General features: G+C 46.7%; 1 protein-coding gene across 5 annotated transcripts in view; it reads right to left on the bottom strand.

Annotated features, from left to right (window-relative positions):
* The window catches only part of EXTL3 (exostosin like glycosyltransferase 3), a 224,682-nt gene that overhangs the window by 14,808 nt on the left and 188,845 nt on the right, over positions 1–21,029 (bottom strand). For all 5 annotated transcript variants that reach the window (XM_073335627.2, XM_073335629.2, XM_073335628.2 and 2 more), the window contains one exon: positions 4,202–4,329. In XM_073335627.2, the coding sequence (XP_073191728.1) occupies positions 4,202–4,329 (128 nt within the window). The remainder of the gene's footprint in view (positions 1–4,201; positions 4,330–21,029) is intronic.

The raw sequence follows: 21,029 nt of genomic DNA, 5'->3' as shown, positions 1-21,029 counted from the left end.
GTCATGATTGAGCCTTATGTGATTAAATGGTGACGGTCACATATGAGAAAGCAAGCACTTAATATTCCATTCTCATTTGAATCTCTCTCCCCTCCAGGAGGAATCTCTCTGGATTATTGGAAAACTGTCAGGAATAATTAAGAAAAACCATCAGCGTGCGAGGTCTAACCTGGGAACTACGCCTGGCTTTATGCTGCAGGGCTCTTTTCAGATCATTTGATCTTGTCCAGTTAATGCTTAGTGTCTAAATTACATATTGCAAACTGGAACTTGGTGCCTCTCATCTAAATAGAACGTGTCTCTGTTGAATGCAGAAAGGGGCTTTCCCTTCATCCTAGGAGCGAAGTGTGGCCACACATGGTAATTTTCTGCCACTGTGTATTGTACAAGTGTTCCCACCCGTGGAATATTCTCCTCTCAGGATGGGGGTTACAGAGATCATTGCTGCAGGGCAATAGCAGAAGTGCTAACAGAGACACTGCCAACGCCTCCTGGGCATTCGTTACATTTATCAGTACAGTAGGAGACAAAGATGCTTTAACTGTAGACATTGCTAATTAAATTAATGGAAATCCAATATAACCTGGTAATGAAAACATGAATAATTAAAGCTGTCAGCACCTTCCTGGTCACCATCCTTCCACCATGCAGTTATTTTTGCGGGTTTTTATTAATCCGACATGACTTAGTTTTTAATAGTTGGAGCAGGAACTATTCATGCCCTTATTAAGTTATTCCTACTTCTGCATTACTGGGGTGCTTTTCCCCCAAGCAGAAGTCAAGCCCTGGAAGTCAAGGATTCCTTGGCTTTAGACAACCGTCTAATGTTTATTTCTCTGAGGGGTTATAACTGGAGCATCGCCCCTGTTTTATGGTTAGGGAAAACGAGACAAGGTGAGGGAAAGCGAGATACCCAAGGTCACGCGGCAAGTCAGTGGCAGAGTTTGGAACAGAACCTAAGGCTAGAGCCCTGAAACCTGACCCAAACCCGCTAGGATCCGACTACAACTGTTGGGTCTGGGAAAGCAACCGGACCCTTGCGGGCTTGCTCTCATGGGATTGGTGTGGCAGTGGCCGCGTGATCCCCACTCCTGCTGGCCACCGCCACCTTGCTGCGCGGCGTGCACTGCAGAGCGGGCGTGCCGAGGAGTCCGTGTGCCTCATGCCGCAGCACGGCCGAGCCAACCCCACCCCGGGCAGGAAGCAGCAGCGCTGACTCGCGCGTGGTAGGGAAAGGGTCAGGCTTGCTTGGAAAACAACTTGACCCTTTCAGGTCAGCTGAGCTTGACTTTGGTTGGGGCCTAAAAATTAGGCCCAAACAGACCTCTACCTAGGAGTCCTGGCTCCCCCTTTTACCTGCCTCCCAACCACCAGGCCAACACACCCTAGTGACAGAGAAGACCTGAACTCCTTTCCCCTCTTCCACTAGCTGACTGAGCTCTTGCATTAGTGAAGAGAGGCCACTGCGCAGACTGCAACCCCTATTGGCCAGAGGAACCAAGAACCAAGTGAGTGACACAAGCTTGCGTAGTGGCATCATTACCCTGCTGTGTCAGCCCCTGCCCTTGGAACACACCTCTCGGCATGTATTTACGAGCTCTTTAGCTGTACGCATTGAAGGAGAAGCCCCGGAGCCTCCCACGATGGAAGCTCAGACTCAATTAGAACCTGCTGCCCCAGCCGCTCTGACAGCCAGATTCCATCAGCGGCTGGAACAGAGACTGGCCTCGCTCCCTTTCCTCAGGCCCCAGTTCACTACTTCACCCCAGTCGCCTGCCTCTGCACCCAGGAAACCCTCTGCAAGTGCAGAGCGGATGGAAGTTTAGATGCTGAAGCGGGAGAGGGACGGGGACAACGACAACAACATGATGATGACAGGATGTTCTGTGAAAGTTAATACAGCCCCAGCCAACGTGCCAGAGGCAGAAGAGATCTGCGGGGTCACGCTGTCAGGGGAGAGATTCAGGAGGACCGCCGGCAGCGCCTGGCAGTGAAGGACGCGTTCCCTGAGTCAGGGCAATATGTCAAACTGACAATCCCACGGCCACTGAGAGCAGCACAAACAAGGCCTTGCCGCCCCTGCCACCCTCATGCTTCTTCAGGCTTTCATAATTGAAGCTGCCATCCTTCTGCAGCCAGTGGGTAATCCATTCAACTGACTGCATTGGCCCTGCTTCCCCATTAGCACCTACATGGAACCAGGTCCCAGGGGGACTGCCCATCTTTATGCTGCCGCCCCCTACGGACCACATTAGATAGGTGCAGCTAATGTCAACAACAGACACTCCCACACCAGTGTTCCCTCTAATTTTTCCCACCCATGTGCAGAATGAATTTTGTTATGTGCACCAATATGGAGGTGACGTGTGACATACCACTTTCATTTTGGTGCACATAAGAAAGTTCATGGGGTGGGGCTGAGGGGTTCAGCGTGTGGGAAGGAGCTCAGGGCTGGAGCAGAGGGTTCGGGTGCAGGGGGTGAGGGCTCTGGCTGGGGGTGTGGCAGAGGGGATCAGGGCTGGGGCAGAGGTGCAGGGGTGTGAGGGCTCTGGCTGGGGGTGCGGGCTCTGGGATGGGTCTGGGGATGAGAGGCTTGGAGTGCAGGAGGGTGCTCCGGGACTGCAGCAGGGAGAGAAGGCTCCCCCCAGCAGCACCTGGGCTGGACGGGGAGAGGTGCTTCTCCCTGCTGAGGCAGCTCTGAGGCTGGGGCTGTGGGAGAGGCACCCCCCCACACACCCCGGCTGCGGCAGGTCTGGGCCAGGACTGGGTTCGGGCCAAGGGAGGGGCACCCACCCCTGGATGTGGCAGGTCCGGGCCATCCATCCTCCGACAGGTCTGGGCCGGGGCTGGGTTTGGGCTGCCCCGCCCCTGGCAGGTCCCAGCCGGACAGGTTCCCAGAGCGGTGCTAAATAGGCTGCTGCACAGCTTACAGGGAACTTTGCCCCACACCTGGACAGGCTACCCTCTAAGAACGGGCGGGAGAGTTTAAATCCCTTGGTCCATTCAATCCGGGAACTCTGCTGACTTTGTCAATGAGGGGGACAATTTGGATGGGGTGTCTGAGAGATGTGAACACCTTGGAACAGGACAGACCATCCACCCACTTCACAGAGGCTGCTGGACAGCCATCAGTTTGCACCAGCTTTTGTCACTACCTACCTGAGCTGGATTTGACCCAGCAGCATAGGAGCAAAAGGCTTTTCTACCCTGTTATCAGCCCCTGCACCACCCAAACGGAATCTTTAACGTCACAGTTCATGACTATGCAGGAACCTTAAACTTAACTCCGGCAGGCATATTAAGTCAGTTATTTAGAAGTATTTTAATTTAGGGGGTTTTGGTCAGGTCTAAATGCTTAATAAGTGACGATAACAGGAACGATGGGTAGGGCTGGTAGTACCAGATGTTTTTAAGGCTACCCAACACTTCCCATTATAAGACCCTGTTTTCAGTTGCTTATAAAACTTTGCCAAACTATCTGGGCTGAAACTTTCCTCGAGAATGGTTCAGCAGTTTCTGAGAACAGGACTAGGGAAAAATATGTTGTTTTGTCCATGTTAAAAAATTGCGGTGACCTTTTCTTGTGGAAAAAGCAGTATGTGATCATGTAATTATAATAATTGCACAGGCAACCTTAATTGTGGCATTTCCTGACATTTGTGTGCTTGACTTTGTAATCCTATTAAAGTTCTTTTAACATTGTTTTTCTGTCTAAGAATAATACAGACTTTGTATTTATAGCACCTTTCACTCAGGGATCTCCAAGCACTTTATGATTAATCATTAAGCCCGCAGCATCCCTCTGAGATACGGAAATATGACTGTCGCCGTATCAGAGATGGGGAAACTGCCCTCGAAAAGGTGAAGGCTAACATTTTGAAATGAGAGTGCCTGACTGTTCCAAAGCACTGAACAATGGCAGCTGCAGGTGCTCAGCACTCCTGAAAACCAGGCCCATTATTGAGGTGCTATAAATGAACTTTAAGTGGCTAACTTTAGACATCCAAGTTTCAAAACTCTGGTCGAAGTGGCCAAGGAAATCAGTAGCAGACCAGGAACAGAATCGTACTTCTCTTGACTCCAGTTCCTGGCTTTAACTACACTTCAGAGTGTGGATCTGAATGGAACATGGCTCGATTGTATATGGCCCGGTCCCCACGACCCCAACCAACCGCACATGCACAGACTTTACGCTACTCACCGGAACCCAAACATGATCTCGTCATGGCGAAGGTGGGCGTCATCGTCGATAGACAGAATGGCCTCTGTCTCGATCTCATCCCATGGCAGGAACCTGTTGTTCAGACTGTTCTTTTCTGTGCGGACAACCTAACAAACACACAACAATTATAGCTAGGTGCTTGCCAGACTGACATAACAAAGCTTTAGAGACAGGGGCAAGCCACCCCAGCACCTGCAGTTATAAGGCCATGTTTCTATACTGCCATTCAGCCCCAGTACCTGATAAACAGTAAGGTTTCTGCTCCCACACTGAATTCAGTGAATTCCAGCTCCTTGAATTACAGGTTCCAACCTGTCTCATTTGGTCACTGGAGTTACTCCACATCCAGGGGCACATCAGTAAACCAGATTAACTCCCCTGAAGTCAGATGGAGCCAATTTACACCAGCTGAGGTTCGGGCCCCAATGTTGTTACTCAGAATCATTATACTGAGCCCAACATTTTACTCATTGTTTCCTGTAAATTTCCTGATTAAAGTAACAGAATGACTGAAATTAGAGATGAGAAAAAGGTCTGCGAGGACAGCTAGGCTATACCCTGGCTAGCGAAGGACTGATCATGCAATGTATTCTCCAGTGCTTTGTCCAGTCTGATCTTAAGCATGCTGTGGGATGAAGCATCCATCACTTCTCTGTAAGAGGATCAAATCGAATACATCTCCTTTTCAGGAAGTTTCTCCACATATTCATCCTAAAACTTCCCTTTCTTATATTTATCTCATTACTCCTAGCATACACCCCTGAAACCATATTAAATTCCTCCCGTTTCTTGGTTGATTACACTTTCAAATATGAGCCCGCCTCCGAGACTTCTTGATTGACCCCTAGCCTAGTCAAGCTATACCAAATTCTGTTCTTTTAGGTCTTTCCTCCTAGATAAATCTCTCCAGTCCTTTAATCATTTCTGTTGCTCTCCTCTAAACGATCTCCCCAGGGTTCTTTTTTTTTTTTTTTAAACGTCTGCAACCTGATGAAAAGAACACAGCATTGTGGCAATCAAACTTAATTAAAGAAGATTACGTTTGATCATATAAAAAAACCACACCGAAGGCATTAACTGTGGAAAATATTTGTATCAGGGATCTGTGTGACAGCTGGGGAGATTAAAGTCCCATGTAAAGCCAGAGTTACTGCTCTCTTTTGTCAATAGCGACTGGAAAAAAAATTAGAAATTCAACGGGAATGCATTAAAATATTTCACGAAAGATCCATCAAAAGCACAAACAATTTATTGCAGAGAGTGAACAAATTACACAACTATAAGCTGAAGTGTATCAAGGCCACAGCTGCGCGGGCGGCATTCACACAACAGAAGGGCTGCCTACTCAATTAGTTCACATCGGAGAATACCAACCACAAACAGACACACAATATGGGAAGATGAATTTTTTCCCCAAGGTGGAGAAGTGAAAAAATGATGACAGTACTTGTGCTTATTTCAGTCCTAGTTAAACTGATACAACAGATGAGATCGCCAAGCAGTCTTCTATCAGGGGACTACATCAGCTGGCAGTTTCCTACTCGAATCACAGTCGAGGTGGGTCTGGAGAAGGGTAGTGGTTTTAGACTAAGCCAGCGAGGGTGTTCCAACCATAGGGAGCAGCATGGAAGAAATGAACACTTGGGTGTTAGAGGATGGCCTGGTCACTGGTGCGGTGGCTTGGTAAGAGAAAAGAGCTGATAAGCAGGAGAGATGGGCGGTGAAGGGCCTAGGGTTTGAACACGATGCAGTGGAAACGAGGAGCTGATGGAAGATTGCAAAAGGGGGCTGACATGGTCATAACAAAGGACAAGGAGGATAAGTGTACTGGGCATCAGCAAGGCCAGAGATTAGGAGACTGCGGTAGTCACAATGGGAGACCACAAGGACCTGGACAAGAGTTTGAGCCATGTGGTCTGGCATAAAAAGGGCAATCCTAGAAAGGTTACTGAGGAAGAAGTGGTGGTGGCCTGGGTGTGCGGGGCAAGAGAGGGAGAGAAGTCAAGGATGACCCCTGGGTGTGGCTCTGAGTGACAGGAAGGACAAACTTTTCCTTTGCAGCGTCACAGACTGGCCCTCTAACTGTCCTGAGCAAACAATTCTGCTGATAATGCACAAGGAGGAGAAGAGTCCAGCTTGCTCTCCCTTAGCTGGGTTGGCTCTGCAGGGACAGCAGGAGCAAAAATGTATTTTAGTCACAGGAGTAAGACAACATGACTCTGCACATGCACAAGATACCACTTGAACAGAGTCACTTTTCAGAGGAGAGCCAGCACTTTAGGCCGACAGGATGACAGGAGCAAGTGGATGTTCCAGGATGAAACTGTCAGTTGACACTTCCCTGCTGCTCAGGGGGTCACCTAATCGCGTCAGAGCCCTTGCTTTAACAGAATTCAGCACGAAGGACTGCAGTTGCGGAAGAGACTCGATAAAATTACATGTAGAGAAAAGCCCGAGCTATGTAGTCAGTCGTTCAGAAAAATGAGATAAAGGAGGGAGCGGAGCGGCTGCAGAGAAAAACAATCATTCTGTCTGTTTAATTGAGAGCTATTAACTCCCATCTCCAGCCCTGTTATAATTTATCATCCGACGTATTATTGCATTTACAGGGTTACAACTTTATTATGTGAATGCAAATGCCTCAGTAAGCTTCCTTCCTCTTCCATGCTGCGGACTCCTTCCTGTTTGCATTCTAACAGCTTTGTTTGCCTTGCACACCAGCTCTCAATGGATTGCTAAAGACTTAAGTCAGTGTCAGGATTGTGCAGCTATTGTAAAAGTGGCTGGAGAGGAGGTTTCTTGGTTTATAACATTGTCGAGAGCCTCTCCAGTAAATTACAGCCTTGTATTCATTTTGGAGCTATTCATCATTCCATACGTCTATTCAACAATACAAAATGGGTTTCATTCCCTAATGGATGTCGTGCTGCATTTTTGCAATATGCATCAGTTCCCCTCATCATATCTCGTAAGAAAATACTGGCCATAGGTGACTTCTTAAAGAATATTTTCTTCCTCTCTGCAGCTCTTTACTTGTATCAGCTGTGTCTAAGTAACTAACAACACTGCCAATATAATTTCGGTGGGGAGGAGAGTAGACTGACACACTACGTGTCTCCCACATACAATGGAATTTATTATTGATCCCGTCAACCCTACAGAAGTCTTTTCATTGACTTTAATGGGAATTAGATTGAGACCACAGTGAATTGGGATACAGTGAAACAGTCTTTAAATTATTATCTCTGTAGCATCAAGAGTGTTTAGGTATTTTACAGACAAGGTCTTTGCCCTGAGGCGCTTACAAGCTAAGTAGGCAATGGACAGATGAAGGAAAAAGGGAGGAAAAGCAGCATGAGGCAGAGTGTGAGAGAGAAGGTTCTTCTCCTTTCCATAAGCAAGCAATGGGTAGAACTTCACACTTATCAGACCTACTAACCAGGGGCTGATGTGAAAGACAAAGGCCCCAGAAGAGGATCCAAGAGCATCCTGGTAAAAATCTCAACACCCTTTCTCTTCCCAGCAGCTGGAAGGTAGCAGGGCTGAACTTCCAGTCAGGGCACTGCTCCAGGACCTCATTGACGGGGCCTTTACCAAATGCAGCCAAATTTTCATTGCTTGGAAGGTGGGCATACATTAGATCCAGATTTTCTAGTATCCCCAACATTAAAGGCTATTCAGATCTGGGGGGTTCGTTCCACTGAGCATCAAGAGAAGGTCAAAATGCAAAGTTTGTATCCAGCTCTTCTGTTCCCCAAAGTGTGAGGCAGTTGGGAACTGGGGCTTGACCCAGCTCTAAAGAGTTTTTAAAACCAGTTTGAATTTGCAAGCCAGCAATTCCTTTCATGAGGCTTCAACCCTCAGGGAGAGCTCTGTGTATGCTCGAAAGCTTGTCTCTCTCACCAACAGAAGGTGGTCCAGGAAAAGACAATTACATCACCTGCATTGTCTCTCTAATATCCTCAGACCAACATGGCTACACCACCACTGCATATTTGCAAGAAGGCAGAGTTCAGATTGCGCATTCTGCTTAAACCTTTAAATTTCCTGATTTTCAAGTATTTAACTGTTCAAACAATGTTGCATTAATGCTTTTGCATTTCATACAGATTATGCACATTGTTTATAATGAGGCAAAAGTTTTTATTAGGGAGTGTTTAAGATGCAAGCAGCTTGTGAATCAATACATTCTAAGGAAAAGACCTGCACTGTTTATTGATTCAGCTGTTCTCCTGGAAGCTTACTGAACTGCGTAACACAAATATCGCCAACTGAGAAATTGAAATGGATCCTGCTGAATGTATCTGAAATTGGTAGCTTCTGTAGGATAAACAGATTAGCTTTAGTGCACTCCATTTAAATCAGAGGTTTTCAACCCGTGGCCGGTGGGCTGCATGCGACACAATTAGCACACAGCTGCAGCCCATCTGTGTGCTAAAGGCCGCCAGGCCACACAGCAGGGGCGGCATTCCTGGCTCCCCGCCCAGGGCTCCACTCCTGGCCCCACTCTATGCAGGGGTCTTTGGGTGGGAGGTGCTAGGTATAGGGGTCTGAGGGGTTGGAGGGGGGCACGCTGGGGTTCTCAACCTGTGGTCCAGGTAACACAATGATAAATAGGTTGAGAACCACAGATTTAAACTCTTGTTCCAGTTACAGTAAAAAGCTGCTGCCAGGGGAACGGAGGGCTCAGAGAACTGGTAAAGTGATATAAACACCTTCTAGGTCACCAGTTCAAATCCAGCCAAAGCTGGATGTAATTTAAACTTGTTTACCCAGATCCCTTGTCTTCAGTGGAACTGTCCTTATTTACACCAGTTCAGGATCTGGCCTACTGCCATCTGTTGGCCATTGTTGACAGTTTGCGACCCGCCATGTAATAACCTCGTGACAACCCTGAGGGGTCCCGACCCCCAGTTTGAGAACCCCTGGCCTAGTGGCTGAGCAACTACATCACGATGCACCCTAGTAGCTGGAACCCTTGTGGGGAGCCTACAAGGTCCGCAATGAATGCCATAGAGCTTGTCCCTCTGGAAACAGGCATGATTGGCCATGTGGGGAAGCTGGCACTGCTGCTGTCTATGCTATACCTGTTCTGTAATTAAACGAAGGACTTCAGTCTCCAGAACTGATAGTCCTGCACCTTCCACCTGTCTACCTTAGAACAAAGGTAACACTGGGTAATTAGGTTTTTTTTACAATCACTCCTTCCTAGTACGTTCCTAGAAGATTAATGTAAAAATATCCCGCTCTCTCTCCAGCAATTTTGCATTTTTAGACACCAAACCTCAATTTTCCCTACAATTTCAAGGGATCTGAAGTAAACTTGGTAATTTGTGTTTAGATAGGCACAGCCAAGGCTGGTAGATCTAAAATGAGACCTACCAGTTCTCTTGACTTGCGGACACATGGATGGTGCAGCCGGGCAGAGCAGAATGATGGTGGCGCATGCATTCACCCAAGATTCCAAATTAAACCTGCACCTGGAGTCGTTCCCCGTGGGTTGCCTGCCTGACAAGCTGCCATTTAACAGCATTGCAGTCCTTGATTTAGGGGGAAGAAGTATCTCACACTATGAGGAGGAGGTGGTTTTTAGGGGTAGACTTTGCTCACTGGGTTTGATAGAGCACAGAAAGTTATTAAACCCGCAGTGATAAGAAAAGCAATGCAAAAAATCAACAGACACACAGGGCAGCTCTGGAGATGCCTCACCCTAGTGGCTGGGTTGCTCTTGTAGACAAGTCCCAGGGCAGTACTGACACCTGGAAGCCTTCTTGCCTGTTCTGCTCTCTGGTCTTCCAGCAGCTGAGCTCGTTGGCCTTGCAGGGGACAGTACAAGATTTTTTTTAAGCCAAGCTTACCTTGACCTTGGACTAAGAATCTAGAGGTGCTTCCCATCTCCTGACATCTGTTGTGATGGTTGACGGGGCCAGCTATTACTGCTACACGGGCAATGCTAGTTTTGACTTTGAATTTATACATTGCATCCATGGGCTGGGGAAATGGACACATCATATATGATTAGATGGAAAAATAAAACCCTGGAGAAAGCTAATGGTATCTTGGGGAAACTTTTCTCCTCCAGCTCAAGTGACTAATTTGGTCCAAAATGGCGTCTTTTGATTCAAGGACATTTTTTTTTAAACACACAAAAAAAATGTCCCTGAATCAAATACTATCTCCTGAAAGGTTTTTACATTCCAAAGGGACTGTAAAAAGAACCCATTGAATTTGTCGGGCATGAAATGGACATTACCGGTACAAATGTACTCTGTAGATTATTGGGCTGAATGAAAAAAGAGAGGTTATTATACCAGCAAAGTAAAAAGTCAAGGTCTCTCCCTTAGATGACATTAAGTGAGATTTAGCAATTCTTCCTGGCTTAGTCACAAAGCTCAAATAAAACTAAATGCCACTTCGCCCTTCTAGATCACCTTCCACCTGGGGATCCCAAAGCACCTTCCTAATATTAATTACGTAATCCCATTCTGGGGGAAGCCAGATACAATGGTGCCTGAGTGTCTTTATAAATACACAGACACACAAAGATGGACGGGATGTTGCAGCTGAACAAACATCATGGAGATCTGCAAAGTTCATAGACTTATGAAGTTTAAGGCCAGAAAGGACCATTAAATCATCTAGTCTGATCTCCTGTATCTCACACGCCGTCCAGTCTCACCCAGTTACCCCATACTGAGCCCAACAACATGTGTTTGGCTAACTCATCTCTTCCAGAAAGGCACCCAGTCTTGATTGGAACACATCAAGAAATGGGAAATCCACCACATCCCTGGGCCGTCAGTCACCCTCACTGTTAAAAATCTGTGCCTAATCTGAGCTGCTCAGGTGGTCCCTGGGCCAGCCGCATCTGCCACTCCAGAAGTCCCAGAGAGTCATGGAATCCGTGACCTCCATGACAGACTCGCAGTTTTAAGTATAGTCAAGTCACCTCTCAATCTTCTTTTTGACAAATTAAACAGATCGAGCACTTTAAGTCTCTCACTGTAAGGCATTTTCTCCAGCCCTCAAATCATTTTTGTGGCTCTTTTCTGCACCCTCTCCAATTTTTCAACAGTTAAACACATGAGAACACAGTAAGTCATCCAACAAGGCACTTAAGCATATGAAACCAATGGGGCTACTCACTTGCTTAAAATTAAGCTTCTGCTAAAACACTTGACTGGATTGTGCCCAAAGAACGTGAGCTTTGTGACAACACACTGGTTCAGTAGACTGTGACCCATGATCTAGGGAGGGTTGAGATAACGAGGTCATGCAATTACCCAGTGAGTGAAAAGAAAGATGAATATGAGTTCAACAGAAACTGCTACATACCAAACTTTTATCAAAGCACATGCATTGTTCTCACTATCTGCATGCAAAGTGGAAAAAACATGTTATATGGGTACAAAACTCCGCCTGACTTTTGACTTTTAGCTGCCTTTTCCATTACTTTTGTCCTTACTCTAGGAATTTCCCTGTAATTTGCTGCTTGCAGCTTTAGTGATAAGCCATTTAGAAAAGCGGTTTCTGTATTTGGCTTTTAACATCTTTGCTGCCAGTTAAATTAACCAGGGCAGTGTCCGACTCAAATCCCGGCAAACCCTGGCTCCAAACTCTTAATCCGACACAAATATTCTGCAAACTCAGTGGATGAATGCGGTTCTTGACAGTCAACTAGTTAGGCTGTGTCAAACTGCTGAGACACACGTTACAAGTTTCTGATCTTTTCAATGGCCAGCAGGTCAGTACATGTCCTTCACTCCATAACAAATAAACCCACAACACTAAGCAAACTAGTTTAATAATATGAATTTGCTTCTTCTGTCATTCACAGATATGTTAGCCAAATGGATCTTTACAAGTGTGCACAGATGTGGCAAAGTCAAGTTAGGAATCCAGGATTTGTCTAGCGATAACTCCAAATAAACCAATGCCAATCTAAATACACTCAAATCATTGCCCTGGTGCAATTCTTCTATTACAGTATTGAGGTTTGACACATGGGTTTTAAATGAAGTGTCAGGTATTGACAAAGCCCTGGCTGGGATGATTTAACTGGGAATTAGTCCTGCTTGGAGCAGGGGGTTGGACTAGATGACCTTCTGGAGTCCCTTCCAACCCTGATATTCTATGATTCTATAATCTGACGGTGAAAACGTGAAGAATGCCTGTGCCCTTGGAGAAATCCTGACAGCTCAGCTTAGTGTGCTGCGCTGGTTTGCTGCCAAAGAGCAAACTCTACAAGACACTGGGAGATTCACCACTGAGCCCTTGTCTTTATTGGGGGGGGGGAGGGGGGGGAAGAGGGAGGAAGAGTGTGTTCCTACCACACGTTAGCCAACGCATGGTAAGTAACACATGGGACAAGCCTAGTGAAGACAAGGCAATTGTAGTTCTCAAACATGTTCACAGATTGAGGTAAACCCATGGCTCCTCCCTAGCTAACACATGGTAAGAAAACTAAACTTTTTTTTCTAGTGTGGAAGCACTCAGAGAATGAGAATGTTATACGAGTAAGTGTTCTAAACAGTGGTTCTTCTCAGCTTATGATATACTGGGGAGGGACAGACAGGTTCCCCAATAGCAGTATTAAAAATTCCATTGCAATTTCAGTTTGTATATGGCATTTTTCCTTTCCTAAAGTGTTAGGCAGCATTAAACAGCTGCTGGTTTTCCCAACAGTGACAGCATTTCCGTGGTAGGTGAAATGATCCTCTGGTATAGGTTTAAGTGTGACTTCTGGAAAGAAAGGTGCTATTATAAACATCAGTTTCTGATTATTTATGGCCTTCTGAAAGACACCATCACAGCAGTGAAGTCTGCACTATTGCCATTTTACAGATGCAGAGGTTAAGCAAGCTGTCCAAAGGTCACACACCAAGTCAGTGACAGAGTTAGGAAGACAACTCTTATCTTATGACTCCCATGAACTAGCCACTAGATAATGTTCCAAACTCTGCCCTTGCCCTGGCCTACAACTGGTGATTTCTAAGGGCTATCTGTAGCACCTATCAGAAGGCATATTGAATCTAGGTGGCTATATGTGAACGAGCACATGCATGCAAACAGTATTAATCACATCTGGTTACATTGTCTCTGGCCTGATTACCTGCTCGCTGCAAAAGTGATGTGTTGCAGCAGACTGGCAAGCCTTTTCCTGTTACTCTAGCTGGGGATGCCCATTGCCGTGACAGCAGTTAGTTCCAAGGAACAAGGGCATCTTTGAGGCTGAGCGAGTCTTCAGAAGACCTTCAGAACCAGCGTGCACCAAGCAGGAGAAAAACGAATAGGAACAATGGACTGTCATAAGTGGGCAAACTGCAAAGTTTCCAAGCTGGGACTGTACCATGATGAGCACTGAAGAGGTCAAAAGAGGATCTGCATGGACGCTATCAGCTTTTCCGCAAGCTCAAAGTCTTGGAGATGGAACTTCTGCAGCAGATCTCTGGATATACACAGAATTTGATGAATCACAAAAGACAAGCAGGAGCTGTCTTAACAGGCAATATTCCTTTATGATCAGATCTCGCTACCCTACCTTCTACTACTCCCTCTCTACTACCTTCTCCTGCCAACCCTACCCCCTAACAGCTTCCTCCCAAAACAACCCTTTACTCACGCAGCTCTGGTTCCACAGCTTTCCTGGCAAGCTTTACTAGAGCAAAGCCTTATCTACACCCCAATTACGTCACCAAGATAGCTGAACCAGCACAAACCCCTAGAGTACACAGGCAAAGCCATGTTTTGTGCAGCTTACTTTGGTTTCTAGTGCTTACCACAGCTTAGAGTAGCTTTGTCTGCATATGCTGGGGGTGGCAAGGTACATCTATGCCAGCAGCCACCAAAGGCTGAAATCTCTAGTGTAGACAAAGTTTAATATTTCATAGAATCATAGAATCATAGAATATCAGGGTTGGAAGGGACCCCAGAAGGTCATCTAGTCCAACCCCCTGCTCAAAGCAGGACCAATTCCCAGTTAAATCATCCCAGCCAGGGCTTTGTCAAGCCTGACCTTAAAAACCTCTAAGGAAGGAGATTCTACCACCTCCCTAGGTAACGCATTCCAGTGTTTCACCACCCTCTTAGTGAAAAAGTTTTTCCTAATATCCAATCTAAACCTCCCCCACTGCAACTTGAGACCATTACTCCTCGTTCTGTCATCTGCTACCATTGAGAACAGTCTAGAGCCATCCTCTTTGGAACCCCCTTTCAGGTAGTTGAAAGCAGCTATCAAATCCCCCCTCATTCTTCTCTTCTGCAGGCTAAACAATCCCAGCTCCCTCAGCCTCTCCTCATAACTCATGTGTTCCAGTCCCCTAATCATTTTTGTTGCCCTTCGCTGGACTCTCTCCAATTTATCCACATCCTTCTTGAAGCGTGGGGCCCAAAACTGGACACAGTACTCCAGATGAGGCCTCACCAATGTCGAATAGAGGGGAACGATCACGTCCCTCGATCTGCTCGCTATGCCCCTACTTATACATCCCAAAATGCCATTGGCCTTCTTGGCAACAAGGGCACACTGCTGACTCATATCCAGCTTCTCGTCCACTGTCACCCCTAGGTCCTTTTCTGCAGAACTGCTGCCTAGCCATTCGGTCCCTAGTCTGTAGCTGTGCATTGGGTTCTTCCGTCCTAAGTGCAGGACCCTGCACTTATCCTTATTGAACCTCATCAGATTCCTTTTGGCCCAATCTTCCAATTGGTCTAGGTCCTTCTGTATCCTATCCCTCCCCTCCAGCGTATCTACCACTCCTCCCAGTTTAGTATCATCCGCAAATTTGCTGAGAGTGCAATCCACACCATCCTCCAGATCATTTATGAAGATATTGAATAAAACCGGCCCCAGGACCGACCCTTGGGGCACTCCACTTGATACCGGCTGCCAACTAGACATGGAGCCATTGATCACTACCCGTTGAGCCTGACAATTTAGCCAGCTTTCTACCCACCTTATAGTGCATTCATCCAGCCCATACTTCCTTAACTTGCTGACAAGAATACTATGGGAGACCGTGTCAAAAGCTTTGCTAAAGTCAAGAAACAATACATCCACTGCTTTCCCTTCATCCACAGAACCAGTAATCTCATCATAAAAGGCGATTAGATTAGTCAGGCATGACCTTCCCTTGGTGAATCCATGCTGGCTGTTCCTGATCACTTTCCTCTCATGCAAGTGCTTCAGGATTGATTCTTTGAGGACCTGCTCCATGATTTTTCCAGGGACTGAGGTGAGGCTGACTGGCCTGTAGTTCCCAGGATCTTCCTTCTTCCCTTTTTTAAAGATTGGCACTACATTAGCCTTTTTCCAGTCATCCGGGACTTCCCCGGTTCGCCACGAGTTTTCAAAGATAATGGCCAGTGGCTCTGCAATCACAGCCGCCAATTCCTTCAGCACTCTCGGATGCAACTCGTCCGGCCCCATGGACTTGTGCACGTCCAGCTTTTCTAAATAGTCCCTAACCGCCTCTATCTCCACAGAGGGCTGGCCATCTCTTCCGCATTTTGTGATGCCCAGCGCAGCAGTCTGGGAGCTGACCTTGTTAGTGAAAACAGAGGCAAAAAAAGCATTGAGTACATTAGCTTTTTCCACATCCTCTGTCACCAGGTTGCCTCCCTCATTCAGTAAGGGGCCCAATTTCAGCTATACCAGCTAATGTCACATCCCAGACAATCATGTGTGCTTTCACCCCCAATGGAACTTGGGCTGCTTGGGAGTCCACACCTCTAAAAAGGGTCATGGGGCTCCAACAACTGCAGGGAGAGGGCCCTGAATCCAGATATTAAAGTCCATTGAGCTAAATACCTTGATTATAAGCAGCTTGTAAGCAGAGGCTCCCCTCTAACAGCAGAGGAATTGGAGCAGATCACAAGTGGCTGTTCAGCTCAGCAGGACTTCAGTGGTGAAGAGGAGGTGCTGAAGTCCTACTGCATTAACTGGCCGCTCATGCTCCTCTCCAGTTCCAACAGGAGAAGATGGGCAAGTTCTTTCTTCTCTCACAGGCAAAACTGGAACTCTGGTCCTCACTCAACTAAAACCTCCAGGAGACAACCTTAAGTCAGATAAAGGGGGCTCACAGGAGTTAAGAGGCGATAACAGATATCACCATTGTATCCTGTTAAGGCTTCTAGACAAATAAAACTAAGGCAACACTGGAAAGAAGCAGCAGCCAGTTTCAAAGCAAGATCACAGCTCCCACTAGACATGCATGAATACTACACACGATGAGACGCCAAGCTTGCAGGGATCATTCACAGAAGCCCAGGACCAGAATCAAAGGCACAGTTTCCCAGAAACACATGTACCATAGAAAGCCTTTCACAACCCATATGTGTTGTTGATTTCACAGGTTATAAGCAGGGCCCTACAAAATTCATGGTCCATTTTGGTCAAGTTCACGGTCATAGGATTTTAAAACTAATAAATTTCATGATTTCATCTACTGAAATCTGAAATTGCACAGTGTTGTAACTGTAGGGGTCCTGACCCAAAAAGGAGGTGTGTGTGTGTGTGTGTGTGTGTGGGGGGTTTTGCATAGGTATGGGGGAGGTGGGGGGGTTGCGGTACTGCTACCCTTACTTCTTTGCTGCTGCTGGCGGCGGTGCTACCTTCAGAGCTGGGCAGCTGGAGAGCAGCAGCTGCTGGCCGGGAGCCCAGCTCTGAAGGCAGAGCTGCCGCTAGCAGCAGCGAGGAAGTACAGATGGTATGGCATGGCCTGGTGTGGTATCGCCACCCTTACTTCTGTGCTGCTGCCTGCAGAGCTGGGCCCTGAGTCAGCAGCCGCCACTCTCCGCCTTCCCAGCTCTGCAGGCAGCAGTGCAGAAGTAAGGGTGGCATGGTCTGGTATTGCCACCCTTACCTCTGCCCTGCTGCTGGCGGGGTGCTGCCTTCAGAGCTTGGCGACCGGCCAACATACGCGGCTCTCTCAGAAGTAAGGGTGGCAATTCCACAACACCCCTAAAATAACCTTGTGACTCGCCCCGCGATTCCCTTTTGGGTCAGGACCCGCAATTTGAGAAATGCTGGTCTCCCCTGTGAAATCTATATAGTACAGGGTAAAAGCACACAAAAGACCAGATTTCACCATCCGTGATGCATTTTTCATAGCCGTGAATTTGATAGGGCCCTAGTTATAAGACCAGAAGAGACCGCTGTGTTAAACTAGTCTGACCTCCTGCAAAACGCAGGCCATAGAATTCCTCTGAATTAATTCGTTTGAACTAGAGCATATCGTTTAGTAAAACGACCAATCCTGATTCCTGTTAAACCATCATAATCCCTGTTAAATTGCTCCAATGGTAAATTACCCACATTGCTAAAAATCTGCATCCTATTTCTAATCAGAATTTGTCTAGGAAGATTGGATGTTTTTCTAAAATTTTGGAATTATTGTGAGGAAGTTCTCTGCTCTGTGCTATACAGGGGGTCAGACAGATGGTCACAATGGTCCCTTCCGGCCTTGGACTCTATGAATCTATCTTCAGCTTCCAACCTTTGAATCTTGTTATATACCTTAAACTACTAGACGGAAGAGCCCTCTATTATCAGGTTTCAGAGTAGCAGCCGTGTTAGTCTGTATTCACAAAAAGAAAAGGAGGACTTGTGGCACCTTAGGGACTAACCAATTTATTTGAGCATAAGCTTTCGTGAGCTACAGCTCACTTCATCGGATGCATACCGTGGAAACTGCAGAAGACATTATACACACAGAGACCATGAAACAATTGTTTCCCAATCCTTTAATGATTAATCTTTCAGACTTCCATGTGAGTCATGTGGTTGAGGCCATGATGGCAGGCTTCTTTCAGAGATACTCTGCTCTCTGTTTTTGAAAACAATGCCCTTGGTCACTGGCTTTTAATCTTTGATGATACTTCCTGGACAAACCTAGATAACCTACAAAAGCCTCGCAAAATCATCTCCTCTACGGGCCCAATGCCAAAATCTACTCACCCTCCTTTACTAAAAATTGTGATAATGAAAAAAAGAATGATGGTCACTTACCTCTCCAAAATTAACAACAAAGTTGCTGCCATAAGATGAGCAAAATTTTGCAAGGCTGCTCCTTATTGCCAAAAAACCCCAACCTCCAATCTTCTTAAGAGTGAGGTTCACCCAGCCCCCATTGGCCAAGATTTGGGTCTGGCTTGGGCATCGCAGCATTGAAAAGCAGAGTCAGCTCATCAGTTCAATCTACAGTTCTATAATCTATACAAGAAGAGACAGCCCCATAAATCAGAATATGAAGGTTCTGCCTGTACACACCGATATATCAAGTACAACTATACACATTTTTCAGGGGAGGGAGAGCAGTGCATCCTACTTCACCCTTGCAACCATACTCTGGCCCCATTTCAGACAAGAACTTAGGTACATGCTTCATGCAAGTGCTAAGGTTCCACTGACTTCTACAGGATTTAAGCACATGCCTAAACACTTTTCTGAATTAGGGTTTCTCTGAGCCATCAGACCCCACCCCACACATGGCGCTTCACAGAATTTATGGCTCCAGATCCGACACACGGCATTTTGAAACTGAAGCAGAAATTCAGTCTCGTTTACAAAGTTATCATTGTCTGTAGATGACCTCCTGAGGTCCCTTTCAACCCCGATATTCTATGATTCTATACCTTGTCCTAATAAGGTGAAGAAAAACACCAGATCTAAAGCTTGTATTGTGGCCAGCAGAGGGGGCTGCTGCACAGACCAGACAGATATTACATTACTGGATGAGGTGGGGACAGACTGTACCCTACCAGTAGAGGAAATGGTATAGACAGAGGGAAGTTTTGAAAGTTCCTAATGGGGACTCACCATTCTGTGGTAAATTACAGCCCTTCAGTTTGAAATTTTCCATAACACAGATAATTCATTTAATACTGTCAAGTATCAGGGGGTAGCCGTGTTAGTCTGTATCCACAAAAACAAGGAGTCCAGTTGTTTTCATTTAATATTGTAATTAACACTTACCATGGATGCTGCCAACTATGGAATATTTAAGAGGGTGTAGCGGGGTGGTCACCCGCTCCTGCCTGGAAGAGCTTAAAACAGCCCTGGGAGAGGGCTGGGGCAGGGGAAATGCTGGGCTGATTGGGAGGCAACCTCAGGTGTGGCCACGCCCCAAACAGACCCAGCGGGCCCTATAAAAGCCAGTGAAGCCAGGAGCAGAGGACTCTCTCTCTAGCCTGTTGAGAGGGAGGAACCTGGCTGCTGGGAGCATACCAAAGTACCTGAGGTGGAGCAGGGCTAGAGGAAGGCCAGAGGAACTGGGGAGCTCTGGCCTCGAAACCCCCCAGGCTGCAGGCCTAGTGGAAGACAAAATAGGTACTGGGGTTGCAGAGGGCAGCCCAAGGTGTAGGCAGAGGCAGAAGGTCCAAACCCCCCTTGCCTATGATGAGTGGAGCTTATGCTGTAGACAGCCCCAGGGAACGGGGGCTGGGATGTCTGGCGGTGGCCATAGACTGAGGCGAGGTGGAGGTAGAGGATTGGGGGTTACCTGGGGAGGAGAGACCCAGATCTGTGCGGGGTACTGCAGGTGGCAGCTAGCTTTAATCTAGCTAACGTGGGAAATAACAGTAGTGAAGACATGGCGGCATGGACTTCAGCATGATCTAGAAATCCAAGTACGTACCCAGGGTCCCCGGCAGGCTTGTATCTGGCCAGCTGACCTGAATGCAAGCCTGTGCCACCACAGCTTCACTACTATTGTTACCCGTGCCAGCTACATTAAAGCTAGCACGGGTATGCCTACCCATGTTACAGTCACCTTCACTCTGCAGTGAAAACGTACCTCATGTGACCTGCCCACGGTCACACAAGAAGTCTGTGCCAGGGCTCAGAGTTGATCCCTGGTCTCCCAAGTCCCAGTCCAGTGCCTTCACATAAGGGCATTCAAAATCAGCACTGCATTTGATTTCCTCCAATCTCCCAGTAACTCTCCACTGTTCTTTAGCATGAACCTGTTATGTGTCAATTCTCATACAAACCTTTTTTTCTTTTGAATGGGTCCTTACCTGCTTTCCTTACTTGCCTTGAAAAAGATTGCCTAGAACACGGGAGTACTTTCCAAGTTATTTATCTGCAACATCCCCTCTCTTTTTTCACCTCTCCTGAGTCACCATCCATGCTGCAGCCCATTGGGCTATTGGCCAGTCTGCATCAGAGATTTCCTTTTTAGAAAAAAGAAAAGGAGTACTTGTGGCACCTTAGAGACTAACAAATTTATATGAGCATAAGGTTTCGTGAGCTACAGCTCACTTCATCGGATGCATCCGATGAAGTGAGCTGTAGCTCACGAAACCTTATGCTCATATAAATTTGTTAGTCTCTAAGGTGCCACAAGTACTCCTTTTCTTTTTGCGAATACAGACTAACACGGCTGCTACTCTGAAACCTTCCTTTTTAGAGTGCTCTTCTTCACCAACCTCCATCTAAGTGGCATCTTAAAAGCCTTCTCTACTTGCCACCAGGTACGCAGGCATTTTGGTAGCATTGACAGGAGGTCCCGCATATGCGATGCACTGTATTGGCCCCAACAAGTTTTCCTTTCATTTTAGAATATGGGTACCACATTTGCGTTCCTACACACTCTGGTGGTTGTTAGATTTTTCAAAACTAATTTTTAGTGGCAGAGTAAATTTGTTAGCCAATTCCCTAGAAGGTCTGTCCAGTTAGGCATTTATATCATGCTCATCTCTCAGAAATCTGGGCTGACTGATTTGTACATGTTCAGACCGTCTACCTGCTCAACAATACCTACTTTTAGCAAGTCTTCATACCTCTTCTATATTTTTCTTATTGAGA

Source organism: Lepidochelys kempii, chromosome 3, assembly GCF_965140285.1.
Source record: "Lepidochelys kempii isolate rLepKem1 chromosome 3, rLepKem1.hap1, whole genome shotgun sequence".
Classification (NCBI taxonomy): Eukaryota; Metazoa; Chordata; order Testudines; family Cheloniidae; genus Lepidochelys; species Lepidochelys kempii.
This window is presented reverse-complemented; position numbering and strand designations above follow the sequence as displayed.